At 38.7% G+C, this 14342-nt stretch overlaps 1 protein-coding gene across 5 annotated transcripts in view; it reads right to left on the bottom strand.

Annotated features, from left to right (window-relative positions):
• The window catches only part of LOC102284917 (sperm flagellar protein 2), a 207936-nt gene that overhangs the window by 127618 nt on the left and 65976 nt on the right, over positions 1 to 14342 (bottom strand). For all 5 annotated transcript variants that reach the window (XM_070357654.1, XM_070357652.1, XM_070357653.1 and 2 more), the window contains exons 10-12: positions 7126 to 7345; positions 3911 to 4065; positions 1836 to 1917 (exon numbers count right to left, since the gene is read on the bottom strand). In XM_070357654.1, the coding sequence (XP_070213755.1) occupies positions 1836 to 1917; positions 3911 to 4065; positions 7126 to 7345 (457 nt within the window). The remainder of the gene's footprint in view (positions 1 to 1835; positions 1918 to 3910; positions 4066 to 7125; positions 7346 to 14342) is intronic.

Below are 14342 nucleotides of genomic sequence, written 5' to 3' on the forward strand. Positions count from 1 at the left end.
TAATTAGTTAACTATATCTTTACTTTCCTGTATTCTTCCCTGGAGAATCCCACAGATAGAGGAGCCTGGCAGGCCACAGTCCATGAGGTCGCAAAGAGCTGGACACGACTAAGTGATTTTCACGTTCACATTACTTTCCTGGGTTGTCAAATTATAGGTAATAAACATGTCTGAAGGTGGAAAATTCTAGAAGTCAGAGATTTTTTAGTTCAATTCTATGTAAAAAATTAGTTTTCAGAGTCTTTTTATAATTTACTGGACTTTCATAATCAGATCAGATCAGATCAGTCGCTCAGTCGTGTCCGACTCTTTGCGACCCCATGTATCGCAGCACGCCAGGTCTCCCTGTCCATAACCAACTCCCGGAGTTCACTCAAACTCACGTCCTTCGAGTCAGTGATACCATCCAGCCATCTCATCCTCTGTCGTCCCCTTCTGCTCTTGCCCCCAATCCCTCCCAGCATCAGTCTTTTCCAATGAGTCAACTCTTCGCATGAGGTGGCCAAAGTACTGGAGTTTCAGCTTTAGCATCATTCCTTCCAAAGAACACCCAGGGCTGATCTCCTTCCGAATGGACTGGTTGGATCTCCTTGCAGTCCAAGGGACTCTCAAGAGTCTTCTCCAACACCACAGTTCAAAAGCATCAATTCTTCGGTGCTCAGCCTTCTTCACAGTCCAACTCTCACATCCATACATGACCACAGGAAAAACCATAGCCTTGACTAGACGAACCTTTGTTGGCAAAGTAATGTCTCTGCTTTTGAATATGCTATCTAGGTTGGCCATAACTTTCCTTCCAAGGAGTAAGCGTCTTTTAATTTCATGGATTTTCATAATAGAATGTCATAAAATACTTAACAATAGTTTAAAAATCAATTAGAATTATCCTGTAAGAAACAAATAACTGAACAAGGGACAGTTTATATTTTTTAAAAGACAGGAAACTTGGCCTCTCTGGCAGAATTGCCTGCTCATAATAAACATGCATGTTGTCCAAGGTTGATGGCTATTATGGTGATGGTACTGTGCTTAGTTGCTCAGTCGTGTCTGACTCTTTGTGACCCCATGGACTGTAGACAACTAGGCTCCTCTGTCCATGGGATTCTCCAGGCAAGAATACTGGAGTGGGTTGCCATTTCCTTCTCCAATGGTGATGGTACAGAGGGAACCAAATTTTATGCAATGATTAAATATGGCAAAGCCTTAACTAGCACAAATAGAAAACATATTCAAGATTTAAAATTGTTTTCCTTCAGTGGTTTTACCAAGGATCTGTAGGACTGAAGCCCAGATCCCAAGGAAGATAATGTTTTGTTGGGTTTGAGAAGCTTGGTTCTATTTGCTTTGCACAAGGCTGAGAATAAATGTTAACTTTTATAATATCTGAGGAACCACTGTTGAGTGGGTGGATGAGACAGAGCCACAGCCTCCCTCACCACAGTGAACGAAAGCGGCTGCGAGCAGACAGCACAGTGGTACACGCCCACCTGCGGAGGTGAGAAGAAACAGTAACTGCTGTCTCCCTGCAGAGCCAGGAAGAGTGACGATGATTTGGCCTGGCTGTTTTCAAAACCACAACAAAACTGAGCAACTACTTGAAGGGATGTGAGAAGATTCCTTTGAAATTGTCGTCTCTTATCGCCAGCGGCAGACAGTGGCTAGGGACAGCTGTGTTGATCTTGTCCTGTCTGTCTTGTGACCACTTAGACAATTGTGTAACCCTCCCCATCTCTCCTCTCTTGTCCTGAAAGCTGGTTTGTGCTCACATCCATGTGCTCCTACTATTAGTCTCACTTATGTAAATGATGGATGATTTGTTTTGATATCTTACTTACCAAGTCTGGTTTTATCTTCTTTTTTTGGTAGTGCTTCAGCTAAAGATCCATCTTGCACGTCCCTTGGGGAGGAAGTACATGCCTGCACACGTGGAGAGATTTTAACATTGTCAGATTTTAATAACATTCTTGATTTTACTTCTGTAAGTAAGGTTTACAACCATGAACTCATTAATCTAAAACATTAATGATATTAGGAAGAACTGAATGAGTTCTGGGGAAATGAATACAATTTGATGATAATTGTACTTAGAGAAACACATAGTAACCTGTGGTATAATCTGTCTATCAGCTGGTCTTCAGTTTCTATGTAAAATACACAACTGCCATTTGGAAAGGATAATGGGAGCTGAGAAAGAGGTAGAGTTTGTGGAAAACCACCTTAGAAAGATCAGACCTAGAGGGGTCAGTTATAGCCATAATGAAAATAAAGAAAAAATATGTACATTATCTATTACCTCATCAATTAGAATACAGAGTACCACAACACAGAAGAAGAGGCAGCCCACAATGAAGAAAAACCCTCCCAGTTATTTTCAGAATCATGGTTAAATGGTATTTTCCTTGCAGCTCATGCAAATGACCTGGATTAGAGTCTCTGTTAATTTATTCAATTTCAGAGACAGCATAAGGTAGGGAAAAGAACAGTGGATTTAGAATCTGGGATTCCTCAAAGCCTAACCATCAACAAGCCTCTGATGCCAAATGAATCAATTCATGCTTAGAACTGCTACTATTTCCCTTTAAAAGAGCAGATTAGACTATATCTGGTGCTGGAGAAGACTCTTGAGACTCCCTTGGACAGCAAGGAGTTCAAATCAGTTAATCCTAAAGGAAATCAAGTCTGAATATTCACTGAAAGGACTGATGCTGAAGCTGAAGCTCCAATAGTTTGGCCACCTGATGGCAAAGAGCCAACTCATTGGAAAAGACCCTGATGCTGGGAAAGATTGAAGGCAGGAGGAGAAGGGGACAACAGAGGATGAAATGGTTGGATGGCATCATCAACTCAATGGATTTGAGTTAGAGCAAACTCTGGGAGATGGTGAAGGACAGGGAAGCCTGGCATGCTGCAGTCCATGGTGTCACAAAGAGTCAGACATGACTTAGCAAATGAACTATAACAAGACCACATCATAATTCTCAACGTGGGGCCATACTCTCCAAGTTCCTGCCCTAGACTCTTTACGTAATAAGCAAGATGCAACACTGATGGAAACAGTAATGCAAGTAAACCATAAGAAAACTTGCCCTACCAGCCACCCCCCAAAACTGAGATGTATTAGTCTAATCAGAGGTCTGCAAACGACGATCCCTGGACCAAAATAGGCTGGTTGTTTATACACAGTCCATAAGCATCACTCCAGGGAATAGCACTGCAAGGCGTCCCCCTCGCCATCTGTCTGCTCCTCTCCAACACCTTCCTTGGCTGCTGCCCAGGACCCGCACTGGGCTGCATCTACAAGACGGGGACTTGCTGCTGGCCACTGCCAAACTTTCAGTAGTGGAATTCTACTCTGAGAGCTGATCACTTCGTGAACTTTCCCAAAACGCCGACGTCTCACCCCTCCCCCAAGCCCTTACAGTTGAGCCTTCCACCCCCTTACCTTACAAATGGACATGAATTTGAGCAAACTCCAGGAAATAGTAGAGGACAGAGGAACCTGGCATGTTGTAGTCCACGGTGTTGCAAAGAGTTGGACACGACTTAGCGACTGAATGAACCCCCTTACCAACCAGTGGTTCTTTCTTCAGGAGAATGCCTGAGCTGATGGTAACTGAGCTCAAGTCTAGCCCACCATACTGGATGGCCCACCTAGGTAATGATATGTGTGTGTTTGTGTGTATGTATTAGGACAGTAGGGATGGGGGTTGAAATTTTCTCTCTTGTTATGTAAGTATCCATGTAATATATCCTTGATGTTGCCTCTGGGCCCATAAGACTTAAAATATTTACCCTCTGGACCTTTACAGAAAACTCTGCCAATCTCTAGTCTAGAGGATCTCTTAGATGCCATCCAGCTGGAAATCTCTAATGTATGAGGCACAGAGAAGAAAACTAAAGCCACACTTGCCTGGTTTTCCTCACCACTCTCTTGCCTAACTGGTAAAGCCTTTTCTTCAGGTGCTTTCTGAAGTCCGTGGGCCCCGCTGACACTTTCTTTGTCATGAAATGCTTGGATAGCTTCTTGAACAAGAGTGTCAATAGAAAGTACCTGAATAGGAAAGCCTAAAATACAAAAGATTATTTTATGAATAGCTTTTCATTTAGGAAATTGAATCTTTGTTCTTCAGTGCTGGCTTCAAACTTAGAACATTCTCTTTAGGGTCTCCTAGAAATGTTTTTTGGATCAAGATTTTTTTTTTAACACTGTGGTAAAATTCACCTGGGGCTTCTCTGGTGGCTCAGTGGTAAAGAGTCTGCCTGCCGATGCAGCAGATTCAGGAGGTGTGGGTTCAATTTTTGAGTTGGGAAGATCCCCTGGAGAAGGAAATGGCAACCCACTCCAGTAATCTTGCCTGGAAAATCCTATGGACAGAGAAAACTAGCAGGCTACAGTCCATGGGATCGCAAAAGAGGTGGACACAACTTGGCAATTAAACAACAACAAAAATTTACACGACGTAAAATAATCCCATTTTAACCTGTCTAAAAGATACAATTCAATATTACGGTCATTTACAATGTTGTTCAATCATTATATCTTTTTTCCAGAAATTCTGATCATCCCAAAGGAAACCCTGCATCAATTAAGCAGTCACTTCCTATCTCCCTACCCTTGACCCCAAGAACAAATTGCTTTCTGTCTGGAGATTTGCCTTTTCTAGACATTTTATATCCAAGGAATCAAACAATATGTGGTCTTTTGTATCTGACTTCTTTCACTTAGTATGATGTTTTCAAAGTCCATCCATATTGTAGCACATAAGAGCACTTTACTCCTTTTATGACTGAGTAGTATTCCATAGTATGGATATAACACATTTTGTTAATGATTCATTGGTGATGAACATTTGGGTTGTTTCCACCTTTTCTCTATCATTAATAATGCTGCTATGAATATTCCTGTACATGGGATTTTTTTGGGGGGGTGGGATAACCTGTTTTCAGCTCTTTAGAGTATATACCAGTGGTGGAATTGCTGTGGTCATATAGTAATTATTTAACTTATTGAGGAATCACCAACTATTTTTCCATAGTGGTTACAACATTTTACGTTCTCAAAAGCAATGTATGAGAGTTCCAACTTCTCTATATCCTCACCAACACATATTTTCCATTTCCTAAAAAATTATACTCTTTGGGTGTGGACTGGTATCTCATTGAACTTTTGTCAGGCTTTAAACAGGTCTATTTAACATCTCAATATGACCTACCAGTCAATACAGACTGATCTTAGTAAAAATTTTGAATTTTCTAGTAAAAACAGTAATCATTGTTCAGCTGCTCAGTCATGTCTGACTCTTTGCGACCCCATGGACTGCAGCACACCAGGCTTCCCTGTCCTTCACTGTCGACTGGAGCTTGCTCAAACTCATGTCCATTGAGTCGATGATGCCATCCAACCACCTCATCCTCTGTCTTTCTCTTCTCCTCCCACCTCCAATCTTTCCCAGCATCAGGGTCTTTTCCAATGAGTCAGCTCTTTGCATCAGGTGGCCAAACTATTGGAGCTTCAGCTTCAGCATCAGTCCTTCCAATGAATATCCAGGACTGATTTCTATTAGGATTGACTGGTTTGATCTCCCTGCAGTCCAAGGGACTCTCAAGAGTCTTTTCCAACACCACAGTTCAAAAGCATCAATTCTTCTGCACTCAGTTTTCTTTATGGTCCACCTCTCATATCCATACATGACTACTGGAAAAACCATAGCATTGACTATACAGACCTCTATTGGCAAAGTGATATCTCTGCTTCTTTAATATGCTGTCTATGTTTGTCATAGCTTTTCTTTCAAGGAGCAAGTGTCTTTAAATTTTAAGGCTGAAGTCACCATCTGCAGTGATTTTGGAGCCCAAGAAAATAAAGTCTGTCACTATTTCCATTGTTTCCCCATCTATTTGCCATGAAGTGATGGGACCAGATGCCATGATCTTAGTTTTTTGAATGTTGAGCTTTAAGCTATGTTTTTCACTCTCCTCTTTCACTTTCATCAAGAGGTTCTTTAGCTCCTCTTTGCTTTCTACCATGAGTGGTGTCATCTGCATATCTGAGGTTATTGATATTTCTCCCAGCAATCTTGATTCCAGCTTGTGCTTCATCCAGCCCAGCATTTCTCATGATGTACTCTACATATAAGTTAAATAAGCAGGGTGACAATATACAGCCTTGACATACCCTTTTCCCAATTTGGAACCAGTTCATTGTTCCATGTCTGGTTCTAACTGTTGCTTCTTGACCTGCATACAGATTTCTCAGGAGGCAGGTAAGGTGGTCTGGTATTCCCATCTCTTGAAGATTTTTCCACAGTTTGTTGTGATCCACACAGTCAAAGAAGCAGAAGTAAATGTTTTTCTGGAATTCTCTTTCTTTTTCTATGATCCAATGGATATTGCCAATTTGATCTTGGAAAATTTTGAGCATTACTTTGCTAGCATGTGAAATGAGTGCAATTGTGAGGTAGTTTGAACATTCTTTGGCACTGCCTTTCTTTGGGATTGGAACTGAAAACTGATCTTTTCCAGTCCTGTGCCCACTGCTGAGTTTTCCGAATTTGTTGGCATATTCTATTTAATTAGCTTTTCTTTGATAATACTCACTTATTAACAACAGTAATAGGTAAGTATTATCAAAGAAAAAATATTAAATAGATGGAAATCTGTGATTTCACTTCTAATTGAAAGAACTTCTAGAGAAAAAGCCAAAAGTTCATGAAAGGGAAATAACTCAATTGATGTGAAGGATGAAAACATTTATAATTTTAAGTCTATATCTTTTCTATTTGTAACAAGTTATTATTTTCATATTTCATCTATTGGAAAATTAAGTAAACTCTATGATGAAAGGTTTAAGATATTATTTCCCTTTATACTATACATCATCCTTATATAGCAAGCTCATAGATCCAGGTTTCCTTGGGACAGTTCTGATTCATGACTCTATACTCTTAAAAGTGTCTGCTTTGGACAATAAGTTATGTGATCACTTTATTACAATATTCTTAATGCTAGAACTTCCCAATGTATTAGCAGATTTTCATGTATGTTTTCTACAGACAGAGCCATTTGCAGCTATATTCACTGTAAATAGAAATCAATAAAGGGGAAAAAAAAGAAAATAAATTTTACTTTTCTCTAGAGCCTTTAGAGCAGTAGTTTTTCCACTAAAGGTTTTCCCCAACAAGCATCCTTTTATAGCAAATGAAGGTAACTCAGGTACTGTAGATTCAACTTGAGGAGGAAGAGAACTTTCAATTAGTCTGTGAATCACATGGCCCAATATGCAATTGTTGGAGGGTGGTAAGTTTTCAACCATTTCTTCTGGTAAGGCCCATTCTCCAACCATGTTCTGTAAAAATAATAATAAAACAAAACAGAAATATTCTTAAAAGTGGAATTTAAGCATGTAGGAAACTGAAAGTAAATACAGATGATAAGAAACAAAAGTGAATCAGTACTTTAAATAGTTATATTACATAAATAAATAATAACATAATACTTTCATATTGGTGAAAAATAAGCTTCCCATATAGAAATAAAAAATAAATTCTAAAATACTTAACACTTTATGAAAGTAGACATATTGACTTGAGACAAATTGTAATGCAAGTTGAATATTAAGACACTTAAATTGATGTTATCAGTAGATAGATAAAAGACAGTAAGAGTTATTTGGCTACTGTATGCAAATACTAAACTTATTTTTAAATATTTTAAAGATACATAAAAGAGAATTTTCATGACCAATATGTTGTCTTCTGAGTTTCCTATATTTGTCTTCCAGTTTCTTTAAGTTTATGGCTTAAATGATCAAACAATTAGAGGAAAAGTAAAACAGACAAAACAACAACTATACAGTTCACATTCTCTGACTTCTGTGCACCAAAACCAGAAATAAATTTTATTTTTAATAATTAAACATTGCCTTTCTGAATGATGCTTAATGAAAAATTAAAACTGTAAACATTTGTAAATAACAGATTGATAAAAATATTAAAATGACAGATTTATTTTAAAATATGAGACGAATGCACCAGCCCCAAACTTCCTATATCCTGCATCGAACCTGGACTGGTGATTTGTTTCTTATATGATATTATACATGTTTCAGGATGGGGAACACATGTACACTTGTGGCGGATGCATGTTGATGTATGGCAAAACCAATACAATATTGTAAAGTAAAAAATAATAATAATAATAATAAAAATGCAAAAAAAAACAACACAACAACAAAAAATATGAGATGAAATCAAGCTGTAGTTAGAGGAAAACTCATAGTCCCTTAGCTTAAAATGCTTTGATCTAAAATAAAAGGAAGTAGAAATAGAACTGCCTTATGATCCAGCAACCCCACTGCTGGGCATACACCCTGAGGAAACCAGAAGGGAAAGAGACACGTGTACCCCAATGTTCATCGCAGCACTGTTTATAATAGCCAAGACATGGAAGCAATCTAGATGTCCATCAGCAGATGAATGGATAAGAAAGCTGTGGTACATATACACAATGGAGTATTACTCAGCCATTAAAAAGAATACATTTGAATCAGTTCTAATGAGGTGGATGAAACTGGAGCCTATTATACAGAGTGAAGTAAGCCAGAAGGAAAAACATAAATACAGTATACTAACGCATATATATGGAATTTAGAAAGATGGTAACAATAACCCTGTGTACGAGACAGCAAAAGAGACACTGATGTATAGAACAGTCTTATGGACTCTGTGGGAGAGGGAGAGGGTGGGAAGATTTGGGAGAATGGCAATGAAACATGTAAAATATCATGTAGGAAACGAGTTGCCAGTCCAGGTTCGATGCACGATGCTGGATGCTTGGGGCTGGTGCACTGGGACGGCCCAGAGGGATGGTATGGGGAGGGAGGAGGGAGGAGGGTTCGGGATGGGGAACACATGTATACCTGTATGGATTCATTTTGATATTTGGCAAAACTAATACAATTATGTAAAGTTTAAAAATAAAATAAAATTAGAAAAAAAAATAAATAAAAATAAAATTGCTTGAAGAATAGAAAAAAAATAAAATAAAATAAAAGGAAGGAAAATAAATGAACTAAGGTTGAAAATAGGAAAAAATTTTTTTTAAATAACCAGAAAAGTACATGGAGGAAGAAAATCATGATAATGGAGATTGATAAATTAGAGAGCAATACTATTCAGATATTTTTATTGATATAATTCTAGAACTTATTCATATTAATCATAATGAAATTGCTACCAGTTAAGCACAAAGGTGAAGTATAGCAAGTATCAATTTTGTAACATAGGAAAGGCGGTAACAACAGATTTTAAGGAGACTTAAAAATCCTTAAGAAAATATTACATACAACTCTACTATGATAAATTTGAATTTATTAATGTGTGGTAAAATGATATTTTAAGAAAGTACAGATGATTAAAATTAATTTAAAAGGAATATTTGTAAATATGAAAGGCATGAAAGAAAGAAAAACATTATTGAAGAACTGTATCTAGGAAACTTGATGACACTGCTAACAGAAAAAAAAAATTTTTTTCATTTCTTAAACAGAAATTTAAATGTTATTTAAAAGTCTTCTGAAATATGGAAGAAGATAGCTTTCCGGTTTGCTTGGTGAGACTAATGTAACACTGATACTAAAAAGGTATCAAAGATCATTGACAAAAACAGCATCCAAAAAAGAAAATAACAAACCAATCTCATTTGCAAATATACTGCAAGAATCATGAATAAAATACTGACAAAAACCAGCCTATATTAAGACAAAACAATTATATTAATTGACATTTACTACACATTCAGTATATCCCATATACTGCTGTTTTCATGAATTATTTCTAATGATTCTCACATAACTCTTACATAAGTATAATTATCTTGCCAATGTTGCAGAAGAAAACCCTGAGAATTATAGAAACTAAGTTATATTTGTCTATGTGTGTGTGTGCTCATATACTCAGTCATATCTGACTCTGTGACCCCATGGACTGTAGCCCACCAGGATCCTTGTCCATGGGATTTTTCTAGGCAAAAGTACTGCAGTGGGTTGCCATTCCCTTCTTCAGGGGATTTTCCTGACTCAGGGATCAAACCTGAGTCTCACGTCTCCTGAATTAGCAGGTAGGTTCTTTACCTATAGTGCCGCCTGGGAAGTTCATAGTCACAATAAATAGTAATGGCAGAGCTTAGTAAGGACTCAGGCAGACTGACTGCAGAACATGTGCTCAAAACCTTTATACTATATGACTGAATACAAGTTACTTCATGAATATAAGGAAGGTTAAAAATGAGAAAACCTATCATATATCACATTAATAGGTTAAAATACAAGCATATGATCATTTTGACCAAGAAGCATCTGATAAATTCAAAATTCATTTCTGATGAGAAAAAAAATTAAACAAATTTCTTAGTATGCTACAAACTGAAGATGAGTGGCCTAACATTTTTTACATATCTTACCAATATGTAACGATGAGCCAAAGTGAACAACACATTTTTCTATTAAAGGTAGGAATAAGGAAAAGATGTTCATCATTTACATTAATAGTCACATTATTCTGGAAGTTCTAGCCAATGCAAATAAGATAAAGAAAGAAGTAGAAAATTAACATATCTACAAAACACATTCACAGACACAGAGAACAGACTTGTGGTTGCCAAGGGGGAGGCAAGGGAGGGAGGGAAGAACTGGCAGTTTAGGGTTAGCAGATTTAGCAGATGCAAACTAGTATATACAGGATGGATAACTAATAAGGTCCTATTGTACAGCACAGGAAACTCTAATCAATAGCCTGTGATAAAGCATAATGGAAAAGAATATGAAAAGGAATGCACATATATTTATAACTGAAGCATTTTGCTGGACAGCAGAAGTTAACACATCATTGTAAATATCAACAAAATTTTAAAAAAGAAAAGAAAAAGTAGTAGCGCTCCTAGAATTAGCAGCTGAGTTCCTGGTGCAGAGGTAGCTGGTACAACCTGAATTTCCAGTGCTCTGTGCTGGTGACAGTCTTCTCATCAGATCTTGCTGTGATGGTTTTGGTAATTTTCCTTGGAAGTTTAACCTTGAGCATGGTTCTTGAATTTAACCTACTGAGTCACTGAACTACCTAACATATTTTGGATATTTTTTCTGCTTACTTAGCATAAGTCAACTTTTTAAATTGCAGTTAGAAACTTTGACAAAAATAATTGGAATTGATGAGAAATATATAACATAAGCAGTCTCGCATTTCTACTGACGAGTGTAAGAAAAATGACTTGAATAAAGAGAAATTCAAAAAAGTCCAAAATTATAAGCCACTTAATTCTTCTCCAAAGTAATCTGATTTAATGTAATGAAACAAAAGTGTTAGTGCTATTTATTTATTTTTCCTTCAGGATATCACAAATGGTTGTAAAGTTGAAGCATAAAAAGAACTGTACAGATAAAAATATGTACTTAAAAAGGAAAGAAATGTGGGTTTGTTGCCTAATCAGAGATATTAAAGCACTTATTAATAACTTATGAGGACTTCCTAGGTGGCGCAGTGGTAAAGAATCCACTTGCTAATGCAAGAGATGAAAGAGATGTGGTTCAATCCCTGGTTCGGGAAGATCCCCTGGAGGAGGCATGGCAACCCACTCCAATATTCTTGCCTGGGAAATTCCATGGACAGAGGAGCCTCGTGGGCTACAAGTCCATGTGGTTATAAACAGTCAAACATGACTGAATGAGTACTCAGTGCTTTGTACTCTTGTCAATTCCTTCATCTTTGTATGATAACAATATCTATTTCACAGGGTTGTTATAAAGGTTGAGTGAAAGGCCTGTGTGACCACTGACTTTGAATGCTTGACTATTAATAGAAGTTCTCCTGTTGCTGCTTGAAGCACACATGGTAATACCCTTAAGGGAGACAGCAGCCACATTTTTGCCCAACAAGAAGTGCACTGTAATCAGAAAGGCATGCGTCCTCACAAAGGGGTCAGAATAAAGCCCTCTTCCCTCACTGGTTAGTTGTAGAATGTGGTCAGACACAATGGGATAGAATGTTGACCATGAAGAGAACTGAAGGCTTAGGTCAGGCAGAGGACTGAAGCCTGACCAGTGGAGACGGACAGATTGAGGATTTGGTATAACATATTTTACAGCATCACCTTAAAAATACAGTTGTGAAATTCCTAATAAGACTAAAGATAAAGGGTAAGTAAAGGGAGATGTGTCAGGTTGGACTAAGAACATGATGAGAGAAAAGGAAAACTGAAAAAAGAGGGAAATTAGGCCAGAATAAAGATGACTAGTTCAAGGACAATGGCTATGAGCTAAAGAGACTTTGTTTTTGAAGGTTCTTTTTTTTTTATTCCCAATTCCCAGAACCATGCTGGAACCTAATAGGCATTCAATACTTATTGAATGAATGAGTGAATCAATCAATTGTAGGCTCAATATATGTGAACGAAATAAATGAGTGAATACATGGATATGGCCTCTTATTAATTTTGATTAAATACAAGGATGACTTAGTTCTCCAAATAAGATAGACACAAGCCAACCTAAAATCTAGGATAAGATCAGCAAGAGCCACCCTCACAGATGGAAGTTAACAAGAATCCACAATGCATGAAACTAGCTAACCCTGGAAGCGTGTGTGGAAGCAACAGCTTGTAGTATGATTTCCAAAGAGCTTCTCCGTTAAACCAAGGCATCCTTTTTCATGGCAGCAGGAAGCATCTCAGTTAAAATGTACTAAATTATAAAGAATTTATAAAGTGGGACTTTGTACGAAGTTCTGCCAGAGATTTTTACAGGGTGCTGAGGCGGGGTAAGGAGCAGCCTGACTGAATGAATAGGTAAGGTCTGCTCTAAGGCAAGCTATTATGATCTGGTTAGTTTCATTTTCCTAACTGGATATTTGTCTTGGGTCTCACAGATTACGTTGACTCAGGGTATTCCACGTGACTGGCAGATAATAAAAGTAAGCTGCAGAAATTCTAGCTCTGTTTGTGGCAATTAACTTCCAAGCCTTTCATCTGAGTCCTGGCCTGTTCCAGTTCTGCCTAGCTTCCAGTCAGAAAGCTAGCTTTCTGATGTCTGGCTTCATCTCCATTCTCTAGTCTGGTTCTTACCCAATCTCAGCTTTGATCATTGGCCTGCTCAAAGGACTTGGCTTGATCCCACCTTTGTCTCTTCCTGTTTCTGACTGCTTCAGGTAAATTATCTTGACCACCTTTGTTCCAGCTCAGAACTCAATGAGCCCTGGAGCTAGTTCTCATGGCTGACCTTCTGTTCAGGTCTGTCCTGTCTCCTACCAGAGGGAATCAGATATCACAGAAGCACATCTATTATTATGGCAACATGGAAAGTCTAGTAGCTGCATTCCGGTTACTGTGCTTGGAGGATCTGGCACTCAGTAAGACACCAAATTCCACAGGGAAGTACTAAGGTACAACCTGGTAGCTTTTTGGAGCCTCTGACCTTTGCCTTGCTGTCCCAGACTTTCTCCTCCAACCACCCCCAAACCCTGAGGGAATCTGGAGGAACTGCTTATGTTTGTAATTCAGACTTTAAAGTTTCTTATAACCACCCCCAGTTCTCAGAAGAAGAAAGGGTCCTTGGGTATTCTGCCAGATGGGAAATTCAGCTCATGTAGACTGGCAACCCTACAGGGCTTGACTACTGTGTGGGACCTATTTGAGAGGCAGGTTCCTATCAAAGATGGGAAAGATTGGTGGAAAAATGGATGTTGTGCTCTTTTGCCTCTAACAAGGAGGAAGAAAAGAGGTCCAGTTAGGTGATGGGCAGCTCAATCCTGACCTCTCTTCCAAGAGCTGTCATGTAACAGGCTCTGTATCAAGATCCAGTTCCAAGAAGAACTCAGAACAACCTGAAAAGATGAGCTGGCTGAGTGAGACTGGCAGCCTTTCTAAGGTCACCTGACCCCAGTCAGGTCAGAGTGTGGTCAGATGTCTGGCTACGACTTCTTGCCAGACAGACTGGCCCTTGACTTCCAGATGAGGCAGGGGCATGGTGCTGGGCAGCTCTCACTGACTGATGTTGGCATGGGTGCACCTCCGGGGAGAAGGTATGCCACCACATCCCTCTAAGCTAGATTGCTCAGTCTGGACCACATCTTATCTGTGGCCAGGAAGTGCTAGTGTCACCCATGGTAACAAAGGAAAAGCAGATGTTATCACAGCTTCACCTGCTCTGCTCAGCTGAAGACTGTTCTGGCTAGAAGCAGCACTGTGAATAGCCAGTGCCTTCCTATCAATTGATCCCATGGTTAATTCTGGCTCATTAGGAAATTTGAAGAACTGGTTCTGATCCTATAATGGCTTTCACTCAGAAGCCTGCTCAC

Source organism: Bos mutus, chromosome 20, assembly GCF_027580195.1.
Source record: "Bos mutus isolate GX-2022 chromosome 20, NWIPB_WYAK_1.1, whole genome shotgun sequence".
Classification (NCBI taxonomy): Eukaryota; Metazoa; Chordata; class Mammalia; order Artiodactyla; family Bovidae; genus Bos; species Bos mutus.